Raw genomic sequence first — 22,433 nt, 5'->3', positions numbered from 1 at the left:
TGGTTTCTTATTACTTTGAGGTAAAGTTTGGGTAAAGTACTACCTACTACTACGAGTTAGGTTAAAGTCTTTGACCCTCAAAATCATTATCATTATTAAAACAGTGTCAAATAAAAACGAGTTTTAATCGCCGTATCCTATCATTAAACCACCATACATTTCTCATTGACTGAGCTGCTAGCGTAAACGGGTCGAACTCTCGGCAATACCAGAGTTCACTTCAATATCGGGACAACTAAAGCAATTTCTATTTTTGGAACAGTGACGTTAAAATTAAAAAAAAAAAAATTAAGGTTTCAATTGAATTATGTTTATTGTTAGTTCTGCGAATAGGCAGAACAGCGATTCGGATATCACCGGTTTTTACTTTTTACAAACAATACAATAAGATTATCACGGTCCATATCCCAGTCGATTTGTCTAGTGAAACTAACTGTGAATCATTCAAAACTGTTTTTTATTTAGCAAACCACGAGGGCACTTTTACACATCAAGCAATAATAATTCACAACTCAAAATCAATTCCCATTTTTAACACAAAAGTTGGAGGTAGGGACATACAACTTAAAATAGAAATGCCCATGTTTCGTCTAGTGTGTGTGATCTGCGCTTCCTCGAGTTTCTTGGATCTCATCCATTCCAGTCACCGATTATAAATTACGCGGCCAAGACAAATCCCTTACAATTTCAACTCGTATGAGTTATTCAAACGAGGAACCCACCGTTTATTTGGGCCAGAGAGGTAACCATCTTCACTTCAATTTTATTATTGTATTTAGAACTAGCGAACCGCCCCGGCTTCGCACGGGTTAAGAAATTATACATAAACCTTCCTCTAGAATCACTCTATCCGCATCAAAATGCGTTGCGTACTTTTAAAGATCTAAGCATACATAGGGACAGACAGCGGGAAGCGACTTTGTTTTATACTATGTAGTGATTTAGAATGATATTAGCACACAGATAAATGAAAACCTCAGTTAATATTGTCAGCAAGAGAAGTACGAGTAGCTTAACGGGCATGGTGATGTGAATTTAAAAATTGCTATACCAACCGAGTTGTAAGTGGCATACAATTAGCAACACTTAACTGTATACATCGGTAGACCTTATTACAAAAGGCATAAGGTCCGAAGAATCGGGCCGAAGTATGTTAACCACATATAAAAGATACGGACGAAACTTGTAGGTACGCTCATAATATGCCCAGTGCCCACGTCTACTGTGTAAAACGGCAAAGTTGCAAAGTTAGGGCGTTATCAAGATAACTTTGCCCAACTTCGGTTTGCAAAAGTAATATTGAGAAGGCTTTTTATCTAGATATAAGTACCTATAAGTAATCTACTTTTAATGGATTGGTAAATAGTTTTAATCTTTCTGACTTATATTAAAAGAAAAGTTCTTAGTGAATAGAAGATTAAGGTCAAACGAGTGTAAACATACTATGTTTAAAAGCTTAGAACCTTGACATTTAGAAACTAAATATTACAATAAGTGATTAAGTTTCTAGAACATTTTTACTTTATTTTATGAATTACTTCGCAAACATTTGAAAGAAAGTAATTTTACTATAATGTACTATTATTAAGTTTGTTTGGTCACGAGTCGACGTGACCTTAGTGTGAAGTATAATTAAAGATTATGTATTATAAATATTATAATTATGTTTAATGTTTTTTTATGTACTATTTTAAGTAGAACTTTACATTGTGATTAAATGCACGGATTATGTTTCATATATTATGTATGTATTAATTACTATAAAAGACAATAAATTCAGCAGACTCAACTCATAAACGTTATAGAATAATTTCTATCGGTAGGTAGCAGGCGTGGCTCACTTCGCGATTTCGTCGCATTGCTACAAGTACATACATGCGGCCCACACCAATTTTGGTGCCTATTAGCCCTACTATTAGTTGCCGCGGTCCGGTACGGAACGCGCTCGCGCACCTAGCGGTCATATGTGTCGTAATAGACGCGTTTTGTTAGAGAGTGAATCTGTAAAAATGTTACTGTAAAACACTGGGTTATACACATACTAGAATACCGATGCCGGCAGGTAACATAAAATATATATACATTTGTGTAAGTGTGTAACATGACCGCATCCCACGCTGCCATTATGAAGAGACGAACTAATGGACTAACCCGTAGAACAATACAACATAGACACGTCACTAAGCCACGAAGCCTGTCAGTTAATTCTTTAGTCATGTTATTTTGTCGCAAAATGTATAGTTGCAAGTCATGCTTGTATAAATAGACAGCGCCTAAAATTAAACAGCGAACTCATATTAAGGGTGTGCGTTTCAGGGATCGGATACCGGTATTTTTTGTATGGGAACGGTAACGGTATTTTTTCGTTCTTTGCTAATTACTTCATTTCTAATTGGGCAATCTAATAATACGAAGTCGTAACCTAAAAACACAACTGAGTCCTACATTTCGAGTATTAGATTTCATAATTCGAAAATATGGGTATTACTAAGTTTTTGCAAAAAACCGGTTCCGATCTTTAAAGTAAATGGTTTTTAAGAATTTTGTTTTTATGGTTCTGACAAATAATGCCGTAGGTAAATAAGATGATTTTGTTATTAAGTAAATCGGGTATTGCAACTAAAATATCACTTGAATACATTTTGTGCCACTGAAAATTTAAGTTTATAGGCCGATATACCTTTTTTTTGTTTTAAATCATACATGTTACCAATATGTATTTTATTAATATTGTACATTTGTGGATAATGTAGATATTAGTATATTCTTCTTCTTCTTTCATCCTGTTACCCCCTGCTGGGGTGTAGGGCTCGAATCTTTCCTTATATTAGTATGCTTATTAATATTTTTGACATAATATATTTAAAGAAAAGCTCTTAGTGAATAGAAGATTAAGGTCAAAAGAGTATAAAAATACGAAAATTAAAAGCTTCAAAAATATATGGTACATGCCTTAAGTATGATCTAGATGTACCTCGTCTAAATACTTAAAAAATGTTACGAGCTCGCCAGATGACGCATCTACCGTCAGTTTACTTTATTACAGATGCGATACTTTCCCCTCTGACACCGGATATTTTGTATCGCGCGTACTTAATTAAATGAAGGCTGTGCATGTTCTCCGGAAAGGGTGCTTCCGGAGCCCTAGTGACCCAAATTTGCGTGAATACCTTTAGAAATTAAAATATAATAGCTTAGATAATAAAAAATATAAGACATATAGATTTCGAGATTTTACAAAGAAAAATATTAAAGCTTTTTTTCTACGTAATTATTTCTTCTTTTGGCTTTCCTTGTATTTATTTATTTATAATGATAAATATTAAATATATATATTTTTTTAAATGTCTCATGTATTGATTGTAAATTCTATACGTTTTCGTAACACAGGGCATACGTATTTATAGGACATACGTTGAAAAATCGTTACACTAAATTGTGTCTATTATATTATCATATAAGAAGATATGTATAATTATATCTGACGGAAAAATAACATGACAACAAAATATAAATTGACCCCAATCACTACATCAGTTGACATTTAAGGCCCATTTACACGATACAAGATTCTTGAACAAGAATCGGCAATAATTGTATGCAAGTTTTGCCGTTCAATAATTGAATTCAAGAATTGAATCAAAATGTTTACACATGAGCAATAACCAAAATCTTGAATGCAATTATTGTATACAATTCTTGATAGGCAATATTCTTGACCGTATTTCGTTTACACCAAAGACATTTATTGAACGGCAATAATTGCATGCAAGTCTTGACAGGTCTAAACTTCAAGTTGAATCAAGTATGATGTATTGAAGCCATATTGAAGCAAGAATTGAACCGATTTGCATTGGCAGATTTTCATTCAATATTGAACGTTCTTTGTGGGTGGTAAAACTGATAAAATGAGCAAAAATAATTTTAAATTAGGTAGTTCGGAGATAATTAAATTCATAGAAATTTATAGAATTCATCAATGTTCGTGGGACACAGAGAATAAAAATTATAAAAACCGCGAGGCTCGCGGGGTTGCCCTTGCAGCTTTTTCAAAAGAATTTGGGGTAGAAGGTTTTGGTCCCAAAGAAATAACGAAGAAACTTAAGGGCATAAGAACGCAATATCAAGCTCAAAAAAAGAAAGTGAAGGATTCAATGGGAACTGGATCTAGCAGTGCTGATGTTTATAAGCCATATTAATAACTTGTGTGGTACAATTTGATGGACGCATTTTTAACGCTTCTTTTGTTACGTTTTTCTAACAGTCTTTCTCGTAACACAGTTGCTACTATAGCAGCGACAAGGAACACACCTTCGCGTACGGAATTCATGCCGAAAATAAAATATGGATTGGCACTTCTTGTATTCAATTAACTGCACTAGACTTCGTTTACACGTATGCCAGTATTGAATTCAAGTTGCTACTTGAATACAAGAATGTCACGTATGTTTAGATAGTGCAAGTTTTTTGTTGCCTCAATTTTATTGTATTGAATGTTCAAGAATCTTGTATCGTGAAAATGGGCCTTTACACCATTGAAAAAGACTTGCCTAATATGCGTACAGTCAGCAGCAGAAGTTGCAAAGCGGGCGAGGACTTCAAAATTACCTTGACACGCTCGTATTCCCTTAGCAATAAAGTCACGTCAAGATCATTTTGAACACCTCGCCCGCTAAGCAATTTCTACTGCTGACTGTCCTAAGCTAGTATTTAATACTAAGTTACTAGGCTAGTAACTTAGGATAAACGTAGGGCACGTTTCCCTAACGAGCGTCCTAAAACTAGCAAAGAAAGCAAATAAAAACACAAAACACGTCGTATAAATTCTCTACAGCGTAGAAAAAATTACAATAGACAATTCGCTTTACAAGCGTTGTTTGCCGACGAACGACGGACGGGGGAAATGTCGTGAAACCTACGATTTAGCTCTTTTAAATGTATTTACAATTCTGTTGTTTGGGTAACTGTGCTTCGGTGTTTTATCGTTTTAAGAGCGTTTTTAAGTTGGTTTAGTTTCCGGACTTGAGTTAAGAATAATATTTTTTATTTTAAAATGAGACTTTGAAAACGAATGTTCGTTATTTCCATCTCAGCATTTGCTATCTATGTGATTTTTTTATAACGATCGTGAACATTTTGCATAACATTAATTTAACCATTAGGTATTCATTATTTTTTAAAACATAATAACACTTAAATTAAAAACTTATGAATAAAATTTTTTGGCATAAGTCGTATTCGCTCGATAGGATGCCCAGAAGCCTGGCCGCATTGTCATTATTGTATATTATTTTTCTCAAAAATGGACGGCAAAGTCGACGTTGCCGGTTAAAAAATAGGTCGCGAAGTGCGTAGTTTATGGTCATTCAAAGAATTAAAAAGTTAAAAACATTGCAGTCTCGATTTCGGGACTGCAATGTCGCATACAAATTCCATTATTTAACGAGTTCCAAACTTTTTAAAACTTTAAATGGCCATATCAAATGAAGGCATAGGTCCCATAAACAGCCAAACAGATGATCAGCACTTATTATTATAAAGCCTATAACAGACTATCGCACCGCACTGCGACTTTGGAGCGTCGCACCCATAAGTGAGAGCGAGAAACAGATATCTCTTCCTCGCTCTCACTTATGGGTGCGACGCTCCAAGGTCGCGGTGCGGTGCGATAGTCTGTTACAGGCTTAATGTTGGTACCGCGACTATTTAGGTGTCTCAAATAGGTTGGCGTATTTTCAGCAGAAAAATACACTTCTTTTTTTTTTTTAAAGGCGGCAAGCAAATTTTTTTAATGGTTGTATTTTTTCTGTGAAAATTAGAACGTTGCTTCTGTAAGTTCTGTAAAATATTTCTATTTCTTGCACCATTTTTGAGAAAAGCACTATATATGACTCGGCTGGAAGGCTACTTGCTGGCTTCGGATTCAATTAAACGGACTCCCAAGGTCGTCCGTTTAAAACGAATCCTCAGCCTGCAAGTAGCTACTTCCGAACCTCGACAATAATGTACTATTACGTCACCCTAGCCTCGCTACGCGAGGAGAAAATCTCACTTCCTGGTCAAGGCAAGACGTAAAACTTTAGACAAACCACGGGCGGTAATACGTAAAGCCCCAGATCGCAAGTGTTTGTGGCCCGAACCGAAGGTGAGGAATTCACCTCCCTAGGTATGTAATGTACTATATTTGCTTGTATTTTATATCCCCTTCTCTCTCTAATCATTCCCTTTTCGACAAATTGTGTTAGTTTCACACCAACACCTCCGTGCACCCGCGCCACCTAGCGGACGCCCTTAATCTCTTTACTAGCATTTGGGCTAAGAAAATCTTGAACAACTGACCCATTTACAACCCTCGGTATATATTAGAAATCTATTTTTGTTCATATCTATGTTCATAGCTATTTAATTTATTTTAAAAACTTTATTATCTTAGCTGAAATTAAATTTCAAAACGCAACGAATTAAAACAATAAATCCTGTACAACTTTCAACTTTATTAAAAACTCACCTTTCAGCTAAAACTAATTTAAACTAGGTACTACTGATTAAAAACTGGTGTGATAAATTTTAAGTTGATTACAAAACTTATTTATAATTAGCAAATTTTTATGATCAAAGCTTTTTCACCACACACATGAGCTTGTAAAAACTCTCTTTGACGTTTTATGAATTAAAAAACTAATATCTGGGAGACATAAAAACTCAAAAATACGCGTTTTCCCAGAGATAAGACCTAGCTAGATCGACTTTTCGCCCCCGAAAACCCCCATATACCAACTTTCATAGAAATCGTTAGACCGTTTCCGAGATCCTCATAATATATATATTATTATATTCATATATTGTATATAAATAAATAAATATACAATAATTGCTCGTTTAAAGGTATAAGATACAATAAATAAAAAATTATAACACTTTTACCTACTTCTATTAGAATCGAAAGTAGAAATAACATAATTTATGAATTAAAATGTTCCTTAAAGACACTCACCAAATTTGTGAAAACACTCTGGAAAACCCTAAAAGGCACTGAAGGGAGGGACCTTATTGTTTTTCCTATAAAAGACGTTGTATTTTTGACATATTTTCATAAGTGGCTGGATGTGGAGGCTCGGCGTCGCAGATTCAATTTCCGGATCGCGGAGAAGGATCGCAAACATTTGTAGCCGTAGTAGGCGTAGTATACTCGTAGCTTTAGGTCTGACACGTGTTTGTATAGTTAAAAGATAAATCTGTGATTAATCTTTTTTTTGCGTTCCTCTAAATTTGTCCATGAGTGTACCTATATGCATTCTACTAGCATGCCATTTAAGAATGAAAGATGAAACACTTACCTAGTCTTAAATATTTAGTAAAGAACACTTGGTATATGGTGGCACTCGTTATTTTCCTATAGCGTAACCTGAAACAAAAGAGAACGCACATTAACATCATTATCATCATGATTATATTACATCATAACCATTACTACCTTCTCTGCGTTTGTAACGGCTCGGCCACGACATTGCGCGATTTGCGACGGCGGCGGCGACAACCATAGGAGGGTACGATAGGTCCGATCGCTGTGTCTCGCTCCAACCTATAGGCCGCCGTCGCCGTCGCAAGTCGCGCAATTTCGTGGCCGAGCCGTTAATTCCGACATTTGTGCTTAATTTTTTAACCGATATGAAACCCTGAAAACACTACATAATGTTTTTTCCTGAAAAATTGTCAGATCACATAGGGGATTTCACAAGCGCAACGCCGATAAGCTCAAAAAAACATAGAACCCTTTTTCGGCAGTTAAGTGAGAATATCATATCAAATCCTCATAAAACAAATAGCTACTTATTATCGTGGGTAATGGACGCGGTGACCTGAATCGTATCTACTTATTTATTTACGCATAATTATATGTAGGTACGCTGTCAACGCACGCCACCGCAATCAATAAACACTATGTTTATAATATATTTACTATTTCATGCTGCGTTCACAACGCTGGCCATTGATGCGAGTTACTTGCCTGTGCGACTACTTGCTTGTCCATAATTATATTTGCGCCGTCAGCGCACGCAACCACAATCAATAAAAACTTTGGTTATATTTGCTAGTTCATGCTTCGTTTACAATAACACTGCTATTTAGTTAATCCGAGTTACTCGCCTTTGTTTAGGGCAGTCGTTTGTTACCTAATGCATGGGTAAAACATTAGTTAATACCATAGTTTTGTGTAGACTACCTAGAATAAATGTATTCATATTTTACATAATAGCGAACACTCTAACAACCAAATTTTGAAGATAAAAAAATCGTCGATAACATAATAATTGACCCTAATACTGTTCGAACTATTTATTTTATTTTTATTTTAATCTTTATTGCACAATAAATGAAGGTACAAATGGCGGACTTAATGCCTTAAGGCATTCTCTACCAGTCAACCAATGGGTCAAACCAGAAAGATTAAGTAGGTGCAGTGTCTTTTAGAATATATTAATTTGAAAACAGGACTATATCATTATGAATATAAACTATATTGATAAACTTACACATATACTTAATATATAAATAAACCTACATATATACCATACATATATAAACACCTAGTGTGAATCATTAAGTTGACGAAGAGGAAAGTTTGTCAAGGAAATACTTGCGCAGCATGCGCTTGAATGTGAATTTGGTCTGCGCTTGTCTGATAGGGAGTGGGAGAATGTTCCAAAGTCTGATAGCCTGAATAGTGAAAGAATTGGACATAAAACCCGTTCGATGCTGGGGGACAATGAGCGTAAGGCTACGGGAAGAGCGAAGACTTAGAGAAACTAGAGACCGAAAACACAATTCTTAAAGCTACGGTAGCGGATCTCCAATTACAACTGGACAACCAGGCACAAGCAAACTTAAGAAACGAGGTGGAAGTCTACGGTGTCGAGGAAACCCCAGAAGAAAACCCTTACCACCTGGTGCTGACTGCTGCGGTAAAGTTAGGTGTCGATCTTCAGGATTCTGATCTAGCACATGTGTCCCGCGTTGGCCCTAAGCGTCAGGGATTAAAACCAGGAACGAGTGAAACAACGCAAAACTCGAAGTTGCCGCGTCCAATCGCCGTAGCTTTCGTCCGACGAGTCAAACGTGACGAATTCCTGAAAAACTCGAAAGTTCGTCGAAATATTAAGAGTGGGGATATTGTTGGATACGGTTCGAATACGAAAGTTTATATAAATGAGCGCCTTACTAGTACAAACCGACAGTTATTTCGTGGCGCACGGGTGTTTGCTAAGGAACACAATTATAAACATTGCTGGGTGCGAAATGGCAACATCTTCGTTAGAAAGCAAGACGCGGGGCGAGGGAGTCCTGCGATCCTCATTCGGTCGGAGGCAGACCTCGCAGCACTGGAGCCACTGGAGCCCGCGGAGGCAAGCGAAACCACTTCGGACCAGCCCGGTGCCGTCGGACTATTATGTTAATAGTAGCAGTTTTTTACTTGTACTTTTTAGTGTGTTTTGCAAAATCGTAACTTCCCTTATGTTCCATAACTATTCCCGTTGTATTTCTGTCCGTGACAGGTTGTTTTATATGGTGTTTAAAGTATTATACACTGCATGGTTATATATTATACACGTTCACAATCACACCCATGATCTATATAATCAAAACTTCTTTCAAAAATACACATACATAATAACTAAACACATGATCATAATAAATACATATACATATACACAATGGGCTGCACTGCCAGAAGTATGTAAATACCAAATTACTTTTCTAATGATCCTGTCAGTAATAATAATGATGGTCTCCAAATATGAAACTTTTCCGAGTATGGCTAAATTCTCGTGTTTTTTGTTTACTTCTTATCTCCGAAGGGATTTTTTGTGCGTAAAATAGACCTACTAGAAAACATCGATAAAACTTATGAACTAAAATGCCATACTATTCCTTTTCCTGAAAATTGCTCGCAGATATTGGCTAATTATAATCTCAAAATCCTTAGCCTAAATATAAGAAGTATTAATAAAAATTTTGATGATTTCCTTGTAATAAAAAAGCGTTTGGCCATTGACTTTGATGTTATTGTTCTTAGCGAGTGCTGGATAAACGCTTGTTCTACTATACACCAAATACAGGGCTACAACTCATTTTCTTCTAGTAAAATTATTAATAAATCTGGCGGTGTAATTATTTACGTTAATAGTAGATGGTCTTCAACTTTTTTCGAACCGAATATTGACGACGCAAATTGCATTATTGCTCAAGTCCCGGGCTGCTTTACGGTCGTTGCGGTGTACAGGTCTCCTAGTTTTCGTAATCTTGACCCATTCATTAACTCACTCGACTCCTTGTTAAATGCACATGATGGTAGTCCTTGTTTAGTTCTAACAGGTGATCTTAATATCGATATTTTAGGCGCAGATCAACCCAATTCCCAGAGTTCTGACTACCTCTGTATGCTAGCGGAACATGGACTCCTCGCTAGCATCAATACCGCAACTCACCTGAAATCTTGCCTAGATCATATTTTTGTTCCTGCAAAAACTCATGCAGAGTCAATTGTCTGTGCTGCCGATTTGACAGATCATGATGTAACTATGGTAGGGCTCTCGCTTAGCACGGATAAACCGACTAGAAGACTGATTTCAAACATGAAAATTGATTATGAGTTTCTTAGGACCGAGTTGCAAGCCGTCGACTGGTCTCCTATTTTAACAGGGTCGAATTTGGAAGCTAGCGTGGAGCTGTTCACTAAGATAATAAGAAATGCCATGTCTAAGTGCTCTAGAAAGACAAGTATTAGCCGCGCTAGAGTCATTTTGCAACCCTGGATGACCCCCGGTTTGATTAGATGCTCCAAACATAGGGACAAACTACATCAAGCTGCGCGTAAGGACCCTGCAAATGCAATGAAAAAATTGGTGTACACTCGATACAGAAATTTTTATATCTCCTTGCTAAGGAAATTGAAGTTGGAGTACGACAAAAAAGAAATACTGGAACACAGGAATGAACCCAAAAAACTCTGGAAAGCTATACACCGTATTACTCACAAGTCTGCCAAAGTTTCTGCATCAGAAAATCTCCTAAATTCTAAGTCTACCCCCGTTGATTCACTAAACGCTTGTAACACCTTTTTCTCGACGGTGGGTTCTCAACTGGCTGGCTCGATTCTGCATAAAGTGAATGAAAGTCAGGAATCTCTAGCCCAAAAGGTAGGTCACGGTATATCTTCAACTTCATTTTTCATCGAACCTACTGATGCTAAAGAAATCCTTGGTCTCATTGGACAGCTCGACGTAGACAGCGCTCCGGGGTTTGACGGCATTAGCAATCGTCTAATAAAAGAAATTGGCGAAACCATAGCAGAACCACTTGCAGCTATCTTTAACCAAAGTATCTCTTCGGGCTCCTTCCCACAGGCTTGGAAGACCGCGACTGTAATCCCTATTCACAAAAGCGGCCCCTCTGATATTCCTAACAATTTTCGTCCCATATCTCTGCTAGGAGTCTTCTCTAAGCTCCTGGAACGAGTAATAAATAAACGGTTGGTACGTTATTTGGAATCCAATAATCTATTATCACGCCGTCAGTTTGGTTTTCGCAGGGGCAAGTCAACTGAAGAGGCAGTAATGTGTTTAACGGATACCGCTGTGTCCCTTCTTGACGGTGGCCGATGCTGTGTCGGTGTCTTTCTAGATTTAGCGAAGGCATTCGACACGGTCTCTATCCCTATCCTTATCGCAAAATTAGAGCGATGTGGGATTCGTGGTCTGGCGCTTGACTGGTTCTCGAGCTATCTCCGGGGCAGAAACCAGCGTGTAAGAGTAGATCATCACTACAGTGACCTGGAGTCTGTCTCATTTGGCGTACCACAGGGCAGCATCTTGGGTCCTACGCTGTTTATAGTTTACATAAACGACATCATGTCTCTAGGACTTAGTAACAGCGAAATCCTGTGTTACGCCGATGATACAGCTTTACTGTTTAACGGAAGCTCGTGGCGGGACGCAAGAGCAGCAGCGGAAACGGGGATGCGTAGAATTGCCAGCTGGCTGGAGAGTAACCTTTTAACTCTAAACGCTGCTAAAACCCAGTTCTTATGCTTTCACAAAAGTAGTCGGTCGCGCCCCCCTGTCTCGATGAATACCTTGAAAATTCACAGCTCAACCTGCACCGCTCATCAGACATCCCAGAATATAAACTGTAGTTGTGAAAGTATTAATAAAGCAAACAGCATTAAATATCTAGGCGTCACAGTAGATGAAAATCTCAATTTTAAAAAACATGTTGCGGTTGCTGCAGCCAGAGTCCGTAAACTCATCTACACGATGAAGTTCTTGAGGGACGTTGCTGATAAACATCTATTGAAATTGGTTTACCTGGCCTTGTGTCAACCTGTACTCAACTACTGCATCCTTGCTTGGGGGGGTTGCTGCAAATCTACCTTGATTTCTCTGGAAAGAGCACAAAGAGCGGTGTTAAAGGTATCTTTGCGCAGACCGAGACTGTTCTCAACAGAGAGCCTTTTCAGGGAGGCGGGAGTTCTCAGCGTCCGCAGACTCTTTATCATGCGAGTTGCAGTGTACATGCATGGCCGGATAATACAGTGTTCGTCCTACCCAACTATGTTAAATCAGCGCGTTTTCAGGGCACCGGTACCTCGTGTCCGTAGTAAGTTCGCTAGACGCTTTAAATCGTTTATCTTTCCCTATATTTACAATGCTGTGCTTAAGGGATGTGATATCAAATGCTGCCCTCTCCCGAAGGCTAAATCCTTAGTACGTCAGTTTCTACAGCCTTTGACTTACAAGGAATCTGAAGATATACTGGCATAAACAAGACAAAACACTTCTTCTTACATGTCATCTTACATAATACATTCCAATATTCACCAAGCTCCCTTACACACATTACACATCATCTCCCACACTCATTCACACCAAATATTACAACAAGTCTTTTTGCGTAACCCTCTGCTTCCATTTAACTTACTTGCCTCCATTTCATTCATAGGTAACATTCTTCTTTAATTGTATTATTTAAATACTTAGTATAAGTTGCATGCACTACCTATATGTATCGGATTCTTCAAGCCGCTGTTACTTACTTGGTTAATTTACGCATGTAGCTGACTTTCACGATACAGGCTTAGCCTAGTGTGGAAGTCGTTGATAAACTGCATACTGTACTTAAACAATTCTTCATGGTTAATAAATAATTTTTACTTTTTTTTACTTTACTTTTAAAAAGATCTGTAATACCTGGACGTGGAGTGACAAATTTAAATTTCGACCGGAGATAATCTGGGGCGGACGGGTCAAACAAGATTGAGTAGAGAGTACACAGAGTACGAAGGGACCTACGTTCTCGTATAGGGGGCCAATTAAGTTTTCTACGGAAATAAGAGATATGGTCATACTTACGAAGTCCGAACACGAATCGAATGCAGCTGTTAAGTAGCCGGTCAAATTTATTTAAAGAATCTTGAGTGATATTAGTGTAACAAACATCAGCATAATCAAGGACAGGCAGAACAAGAGCTTGGACGAGGAGAGTTTTTGTGCTGACCGGGAGAAAATGTTTATGGGGATAGAGTGCTCTTAGCGTGTTAATTACTCTACGACTTACGTCGGACACCTGAGGTTCCCATGTGAGCCCACTGTCGATTGTTAGCCCCAGGTTCTTCACTTGCGATGAAAGCGGAATAACTTCTGTTTCAAAGAGAACCGGTGCCAATTCAGCAGTGTTTACCAAAGAGAGTAAGCGGGTGCTGCCAAGTAATATGGCCTGGCATTTGGCTGGGTTAACTGTGATACCAAAGCAATGTGACCAAGTGGAAATGCGGTTAAGGTCTAAGTTTATTTCGGCAATTGCCTGGTCCAGATCCTTAGCACTCGCTTGGGTATAAAGCTGCAAGTCATCAGCATACAGATGGTAAGAGCATTTAATTTTAGACGTAATAAGGTTTACTATAGCTTTATGCAGTCTACTAGACGTTGGATTGACCACACATTTAATTTATTCAATAAGCCAGCGAGTGAAGGCAGCATAAGGCCACACAAAGCCTACTAGAAGGGCTCCATCTGTCACTGAGTAAGTATTTAACTTGTCAACACAAGCAACACGAACTATCGAATACTCGTCTACTGGAAACTGGACAGTCTATACATTATGTTCTAGTAGGTAGCGATGTAAAGGTAGCATAGCCACACAAAAGCCTACTGCAAGGCCTCCATCCATCACCGAGTGGATCGCTCGTGGAAAAACGCCTAATCAACCCTGACCCGAAAGTTTCATGACATTTTAACTTTCGTACATTATAGGATAAGCTTTAAAAATACGTTTTTTGTCAAAAAAAAATATTTTTAATACAAACTTTTCCCGGATCCCGTTTTTACCCTTTGGGTACGGAACCCTAAAAACCGTGTCATCTAGCCTTTTACACGTGTACGTGATACGAGTGTGACGTTTAGGGTCGCAGTTAGGGTTGGAAGGAGGTAGGAAGGAAATGAAAGTTGGAAAGAGGTAGGAAGGAAATGAAAGTTGGATTGAGGTAGGAAGGAAATGAAAGTTTAATTTAGAAAAGTTAATTAATATTAGGTATTTAGAATTACAATAAGTTAGCTAGGGCCGTGAGTACTTATAACTGAGCCGGCAAGAACGGAATAATGAAACAAGTCTTTAATAGGAGGCACTTTCCTGGGACTCTACTTCGCAGGCGGGCAGTTGTAGATGGCTCCGCTGAACAAAGCAGGCATCGCAGTCGCAGGTCCAGAGTTTTCTAAGAAGGCTCCGCACTGTGGTCCAGGATCCTCAGCTCGGAATGGAAACCATCCAGATTGTGGAGCATGCGCATAGCGCAACCCGGGGTAGTGCAGGCTAGTGGGTTTTCAGAGTGAACCCCAGACTTGATCCCTAGCAATATTGGTCTTATTAGAATATGCACACAACGGTGACTGCGTCATCCGGCCCGCAAGGAAAGAAATATCAGGAAAGTTAACCTTTTAGCATTTCTTTAGTGTTCACGGATGAAGCAGTCAGAAAAGAACAGATTAGTAACAGCATAAAAGAATACAACGTAAAATTATTCCCATAAGAAACTTAGATTAAAGATTCACAACACTTACCCGATCCGGGGAAATGTACACAGCATAATAAAAACTAACGGCAGTTTGCGATCTATATTAAATCAAGGTTAGTATTATTTTGTATTAAATATCGAAGATTATTAGCGAAAATATGTGAGCAATCAATGAATCTACACCATATTTTTCATGTGACAGATTCACAAGATTCCTGAAGGAAATTTTAAAATGTAAAGTTTTTTTTGCAACCGGCCAGCACAAAGCGCCGAGTGCAAACGAGGTTTTATAGCAAACCGTTACATACCCCCCTTTTTAGGTTAGGATTTTTGCTAAGAAAATCCGCTGCTAAGTCTATTTTACTTAATAGAAATACAAGTTATCAATCAGGCTTCACACACAAAATACCTCTTCATACTTACAACACGCAGGCAAACAAGCAATAAACACTATAGAAAAGTGTTTTTGCGTCCATACAGGCTGAGTATTTTACTTAAACTAGAATAAAATACTCTCATATAACTATTAATAGATGTTGATTAGTCTAACTCTAAACCTCAGTATTCAAGTTGTTCACGCATACTATTCTTTTTCTGAAAACTTTGTAGAAGTTTTATAACCTAAATATAATAGGCAAAGAGCTCATTAACCAGTAGGGGTTAACAGCAATATTTTACGTAATAGATAATTAAAAAAATAGAATATGATAGCGGTTTAGTTAGTAAGAGTTTCATGAGGGTTTTCTACAGAATTAGACAATAGACGTAGATATAGCAATAAGGGAAGAAATTGATCTTAACACTTATAGTTCGTGATCTTAAAATCTTTGACATGCCAGTCACCTAAATTATTACCCTGCATGTCTTCAAGTTCATAAACTAAATTAGATTTTTTAGTTACAACTTTACATGGCACATACTTTGGTGCTAGTTTCTTAGAAAATCTATTGCTTTTGTCACTCAGATAGAAAGTCTTTTTCCAAACAACATCACCAACTTTAAAGTCAAAATCTTTTCGGCGTAAATTATAGTGTATACTGTTTCTAGAATGAGCGTTAATTAAACAAGACTGCACTTTATCAAAAATTTTCCGTAAATTGCCTAAATTTTCAACATAATCATCCCTAGGTGTAAAAATTATGTCATCAATGAGCTCTGAGTTGACATAATGTAAGCCAGAAGTAACTAATTCCCGACCATAGACCAAAAATGCAGGACTGTATTTAGTCACCTCGTTAACGGATGTATTCATTGCAAATTGTATTTTAGGTAGGTGACAATCCCATAATCTGTGATCATTTTCAATATATGATGACACAGCCGTCATCACAACTTTATTGTAACGTTCAACAGTATTAACTTGCGGCGTATATTTAGGTGTGAATCTGACATTAGGAACATCATAATCCCTAAACAGCTTCTTTAAAATATTACTAGTGAACTGTTTTCCATTATCCATAAGAACCGTACTGGGAATACCATGAACAAGAAAAACCTTCTCCTCGAGTAACTTAGCTATTATCTCGGAGGTAGCGCGACGAATAGGGAATAATAGACAATATTTCGAGAAACAGCAGGTAACTACAAATATAAAAGTGTTCTGATTTCTCGAAGGCGGTAGAGGACCAATTAGATCCATACTCAACATTTGAAATGGACGAGAGCAATCTTTAGGACGGCCCATAAAGCCAAGAGTAGCATGTGTAGCATGTTTTTGAGCACAACACGTATCGCAATTTGAAACAAATTCAGACACATCACGATGCATGTCAGGCCAAAAGTAATTTAATGACAGACGTTTATGAGTTTTATAAATGCCAAAATGACCGGCAGTAGGTTCAGAGTGATTTTTGTCAATAATTTCAGATCTGAACTCAAGAGGAATGACTTGTTTCCACTCAAACTCTCTAGTTAAAGGATTTAGACTCTTTTTGTACCTGAACAATTTACCATCGGCCACTCTGTAGTTTAGAAATGAGGTGGGAGTATTTTGACAACCAGTGTAAACATTTAGGTACCATGGGTCATTTGTAGTGTAAAGCATTGCACTGTTCGATGGAATTTGATCAATAGCAGCAATAGGGACAGAGCGAGAAAGACTATCAGGAACTACATTTTCAGAACCACGACGGTGCTTAATCTCGAAATTGAAAGACGACATGCGAACTCCCCAACGAGCTAAACGACCTGTGGGATTGTTCAGATTTAAAAACCACTTCAGTGACGAATGATCGGTATACACAGTGAACTTTTTACCGTTTTCTAAGTAACACCTCCAATGTTCAATAGCTGTAAGAACTGCGAGAGCCTCTCTCTCAGTAGCACTGTAGTTACGCTCCTTGCTAGAAAGAGACTTACTCATGTAAGCTATCACTTTCTCCTCATTATTGATAAGTTGGGTCAGAAGACCACCAACGCCGTAATCACTCGCATCAGTGTGCACTTGGAATGATTGAGAATAGTCAGGGCACGATAATACGGGAGAAGACACTAAAGCTTCCTTTAAAATACGAAAGGCATTTTCAGCATCGGTAGACCATTTGAATGGAGCTGAGTTTTTAGCCTGAGAGGTTAATTTATTAAGAGGCGAAGCTATAGAGCTAAAATTTGGAATAAAACGACGATACCACGATGCAGTTCCAATGAATCGACGAACTTCTTTCCGATTAGTAGGTGTAGGATAGTTAATAATTGCCTCAACTTTTTCAGGATCTGGCTGAAGTCCATTACTGTCAACCACGTAACCTAAATATTTCAGTTTACTTCTAAAAAATTGGCATTTTTTATAGTTAATAGTTAGATTAGCCATTTTAAGCTTTTCGAGAACACGAACTAGTAAAGAGATATGTTGCTCAAAGGTTGGCGAAACTATGATAATGTCATCAATGTACACAAAAACTTTATGCTCGAATTCTGGACCATAAAATAACATATCTACCAATCTTTGTTGAGTTGCCGGAGCGTTAGTGAGCCCAAAAGGCATAGATATAAATTGAAAAGTTCCACGAGAAGGTATATAGAAAGCGGTTTTACAACGATCTTCTTCTTTAATAGCAATTTGCCAAAAGCTCTTAGACAAATCCAGGCTAGAGAGGTATTTCGCATCACGCAAGTTGTCTATAATCTCCGAAATATAAGGAAGACTATAAGCATCTTTAATAGTAACAGAGTTTAGTTTACGGCTATCTAAACAAAATCTCAGTTCGCCGTTCTTTTTAGGCGTCAGCAAAACAGGAGACGACCAAGGACTTTCACAAGGTTCTACCACGTTTTCCTTTAGCATTTCGTCAAGTTGAGTAACAAGTATACTCTGTTTTTCGGGGGACATTCTATAGTATCGCTGACGAATGGGAGCAGCGTCGCCAGTGTCTATACAATGTGTAATTAGAGAAGTCCGACCTAAGCCACGTTCCTCGTAAGAAATCTCTCGGAACTGTGTAGTCATATGATCAGCCGTAACTTTTTGTTCATTAGAGAGATGAACATAATCACGTAAGTGCGTAGGTTGATCAATAGATAGTGTTTCTAATGAGTCAACATCATCAGACAAAATTACAGAGTCCAGATTTTTAGGAAACAAGTTAAAAATTCTCCAAAAATCCATGCCTAGTATCAAACAATTTTGAATTTCAGGAACAACGTACAACTTTAAGACGTGAGATTGACCTAAGAACGTCACAAGTAAATTCATCATACCTATATTATTTAGCGCATGCCTACCAGCACCAAATAAATCCAGAGTTTCAGAACTATCTAGCACAAAACCAGCATCCAATAAAACTTTATGAAAGTTTTTACCTATAATTGAATAGCCGCTGCCAGTATCTAACAAAGCGTTAATCAACTTACCGTTGATTTGGACAGAGACATAAGGTCTGCTATGAATATTTTCAGATTTAGTTTGTAAAGCGTGGATTGGAGTGACAGAATAGCAAGAAAAAAATTTCGATATAAAATTAAGCCAAGATTTCCAATCTGCATCATTAAAATTTCTTCCAGATTTACTGTCGACTTCATGTGCACTGCAATCCACCAAATTTAGTTTTTTGAATCTTTAGGATTACAAGTTGTACAATCTGGGTAGCGAGTATCTTTTTTTCCACACTTAAAACATATAGGGAAATGTGGTTGCTTGCATTCTTTTAGAGAATGTGTAATAGAGCGACACCTCGGGCAGTACTTTTGAGTAGCGTTAGGATTGTTAGATGAATTCGCTTGTACAGCATTAGTAGTACTAGGTTTTCCTTCTGTAGGTTTAGATTTGTTGTAGTTACTAGAGCCGGAGTAGTTAGCGTATTTGTTTTGGTTATAATAATTCCTCTGTCTATCATTGGAATTATTGTTTTGGTAGTTTTTATTTGTATAGTTGTTATTATTTTTATGTTTATTGTAGGCAAAATCAGGGGCTAAAGTTTCAGCAGTCACCCTAGGCGGTTCATGAAATAAGGACATGCGTGACTGAATGTCCTCATAGTTTGAGCAGAGTTCTTTAAGAGATTTCAGGTCCTTGATAACTGAAGAAGCCGCTAGAGTGCTTGCATAACATGGACGGATGTTATGTAAAATAATTTCGAGCTTTTCATCCTCACACAACGGTTTAGCCAGTCGCGCGAACATGCCATGCATAATAGACAAGTATATAGAGATGTTCTCTTGTTCCCCTTGCGTACGAGATTTAATTTCACTAATTAGGCGATAGTCATAATTCTTAGGGCTGAAGTCTTTTTTTAACAAGACAACGACATCTTCCCAACTTTGGAAACTTTCTTTATTGCAACGGAACCAATGTAATGCGTCGTCAGAGAAAATCTCGTATGCAAACTTCAATATACGATCTTTTGATATATTCCTAACTTCTACGAATTCCTCAACTCTTTGAATGAAAGAAAAAACACAGGCTTTTCCAGAGTACTTTAGCTTTGCTAAGTCAGAAGTCAGATTACGATCGCAATGAACCAATTTGGTCTCAGGTTCAGAGGTAGGCCCTGTATTAATGTTTGAAACCGAAGTAGAAGCAGGCTTCAGACTTAACATTTCTTGAGATTGGTTGTTAAATAAAGCGCATAGCGCTTTGTGCTGGTCAACCAACGCAGAGCCAACATTAGAGATGCGTCTTAATCTGTGGTAAATATGATGTAGTAGATTTTCTGTCCGCAAGAATACGGTTTTGTCGAATTTAGTTTTTAAGGATGACAGCATAGTCTGAGACTTAGCAAGACTATCCTTGACACCATCTAGATCAATCGCAGGCTCTAAGTGAGATTCTAAAATATCCTCAGGTGGTATGTTTAATTTTACAATCTGGCTTCGAAGATCTTGTACTAAGCCAGCTGATCCACCTCTGAGAACGACCTCGTATTCAAGTTCAGCTTTTTGCAGAGACAAAAATTTAATAGGGTGAGCCATGATTAAGTCACACGAATAGGGTAGGTGTTGTGATTACACAGTAGGTTGAAAAACAGTTTTAGTTTCTTAGTATGTGGTTTTAAAACTTATTAGAATAGTAGAAGCTACAGTAGAAAGATAAAGGCTATAGAAGTGGTAACCTTGACAATAATTAACAAAAATAGAGAACCACGTACCAAGGAACTGCTCTAATCAAACTTAAACTAAGTATGACAGTACAAATATGACTTAAAAACTAGAATGACAAATGAAGCTACCTACATCAGTGAAAACCAAAAAAAATGCTAAAGACCTGTTTCGGTAGTGCTCAGCTCAGTTAAACCTAGTATGGGCGCCAATGTGACGCTTAGCGTCGCAGTTAGGGTTGGAAAGAGGTAGGAAGGAAATGAAAGTTGGAAATAGGTAGGAAGGAAATGAAAATTGGAAAGAGGTAGGAAGGAAATGAAAGTTTAATTTAGAAAAGTTAATTAATATTAGGTATTTAGAATTACAATAAGTTAGCTAGGGCCGTGAGTCCTTATAACTGAGCCGGCAAGAATAAAATAATGAAACAAGTCTTTAATAGGAGGCACTTTCCTGGGACTCTACTTCGCAGGCGGGCAGTTGTAGATGGCTCCGCTGAACAAAGCAGGCATCGCAGTCGCAGGTCCAGAGTTTTCTAAGAAGGCTCCGCACTGTGGTCCAGGATCCTCAGCTCGGAATGGAAACCATCCAGATTGTGGAGCATGCGCATAGCGCAACCCGGGGTAGTGCAGGCTAGTGGGTTTTCAGAGTGAACCCCAGACTTGATCCCTAGCAATATTGGTCTTATTAGAATATGCACACAACGGTGACTGCGTCATCCGGCCCGCAAGGAAAGAAATATCAGGAAAGTTAACCTTTTAGCATTTCTTTAGTGTTCACGGATGAAGCAGTCAGAAAAGAACAGATTAGTAACAGCATAAAAGAATACAACGTAAAATTATTCCCATAAGAAACTTAGATTAAAGATTCACAACACTTACCCGATCCGGGGAAATGTACACAGCATAATAAAAACTAACGGCAGTTTGCGATCTATATTAAATCAAGGTTAGTATTATTTTGTATTAAATATCGAAGATTATTAGCGAAAATATGTGAGCAATCAATGAATCTACACCATATTTTTCATGTGACAGATTCACAAGATTCCTGAAGGAAATTTTAAAATGTAAAGTTTTTTTTGCAACCGGCCAGCACAAAGCGCCGAGTGCAAACGAGGTTTTATAGCAAACCGTTACACGAGGCTTTATTTTATAAATGGCGTACAAAAGATTAGAGTTAATCCCATCACTGGAGATATGGATCATGACGATTTTCCTCTGGACAGATGGGGGATTTAGGTTTTGATGTATTTAGCCGAACCGAATGAACGTCAAATGTAATAAATACCTACATTTTACACGTGTTTCAAAGTATTTGTTATTGAAAGATGATTTTAATCCATCCGATTATATACCTTAACACAAACAAAATAAAGTCAATAAATGTACACACACCGTCCCATTGTATGGTGTCGACTTTTGACGTATTCCAATAATATTTTTTTTCGAATAATTCCTAAGTTTCCCAACAAACTGGAAATCGTTTTATTACCTTTATTTGGTTCTAAATGCGTGTAATCCGAGTTTGCGCAATCCCAATCGAGAATTCTCGGGTTCCACTCATTTATTTCTCGTCTCGAACAAAGCCAAAATTCTCGAGTTGTCTCGAATACGAGAAATCTCGACCAGAAACCCTAATTGCAATGCAAATACACTTCAACAATAAATAAAATAAATAAATAAATATTATAGGACATTCTTACACAGATTGACTAAGTCCCACAGTAAGCTCAAAAAGCCTTGTGTTGTGGGAACTCAGACAACAATATATTATATAATATATCTACAAATACATAGTAAACACCCACTCAGGAACAAATATCTGTGCTAATCAC

General features: G+C 37.6%; 1 protein-coding gene across 1 annotated transcript in view; it reads right to left on the bottom strand.

Moving 5' to 3' along the window:
* LOC134652291 (uncharacterized) overlaps positions 1-22,433 on the bottom strand; it is a 306,378-nt gene that overhangs the window by 127,499 nt on the left and 156,446 nt on the right. Inside the window, exon 4 of the mRNA XM_063507464.1 lies at positions 7,338-7,405. Within this exon, the coding sequence (XP_063363534.1) occupies positions 7,338-7,405 (68 nt within the window). The remainder of the gene's footprint in view (positions 1-7,337; positions 7,406-22,433) is intronic.

Source organism: Cydia amplana, chromosome 11 (genome assembly GCF_948474715.1).
Source record: "Cydia amplana chromosome 11, ilCydAmpl1.1, whole genome shotgun sequence".
Taxonomy (NCBI): domain Eukaryota; kingdom Metazoa; phylum Arthropoda; class Insecta; order Lepidoptera; family Tortricidae; genus Cydia; species Cydia amplana.
This window is presented reverse-complemented; position numbering and strand designations above follow the sequence as displayed.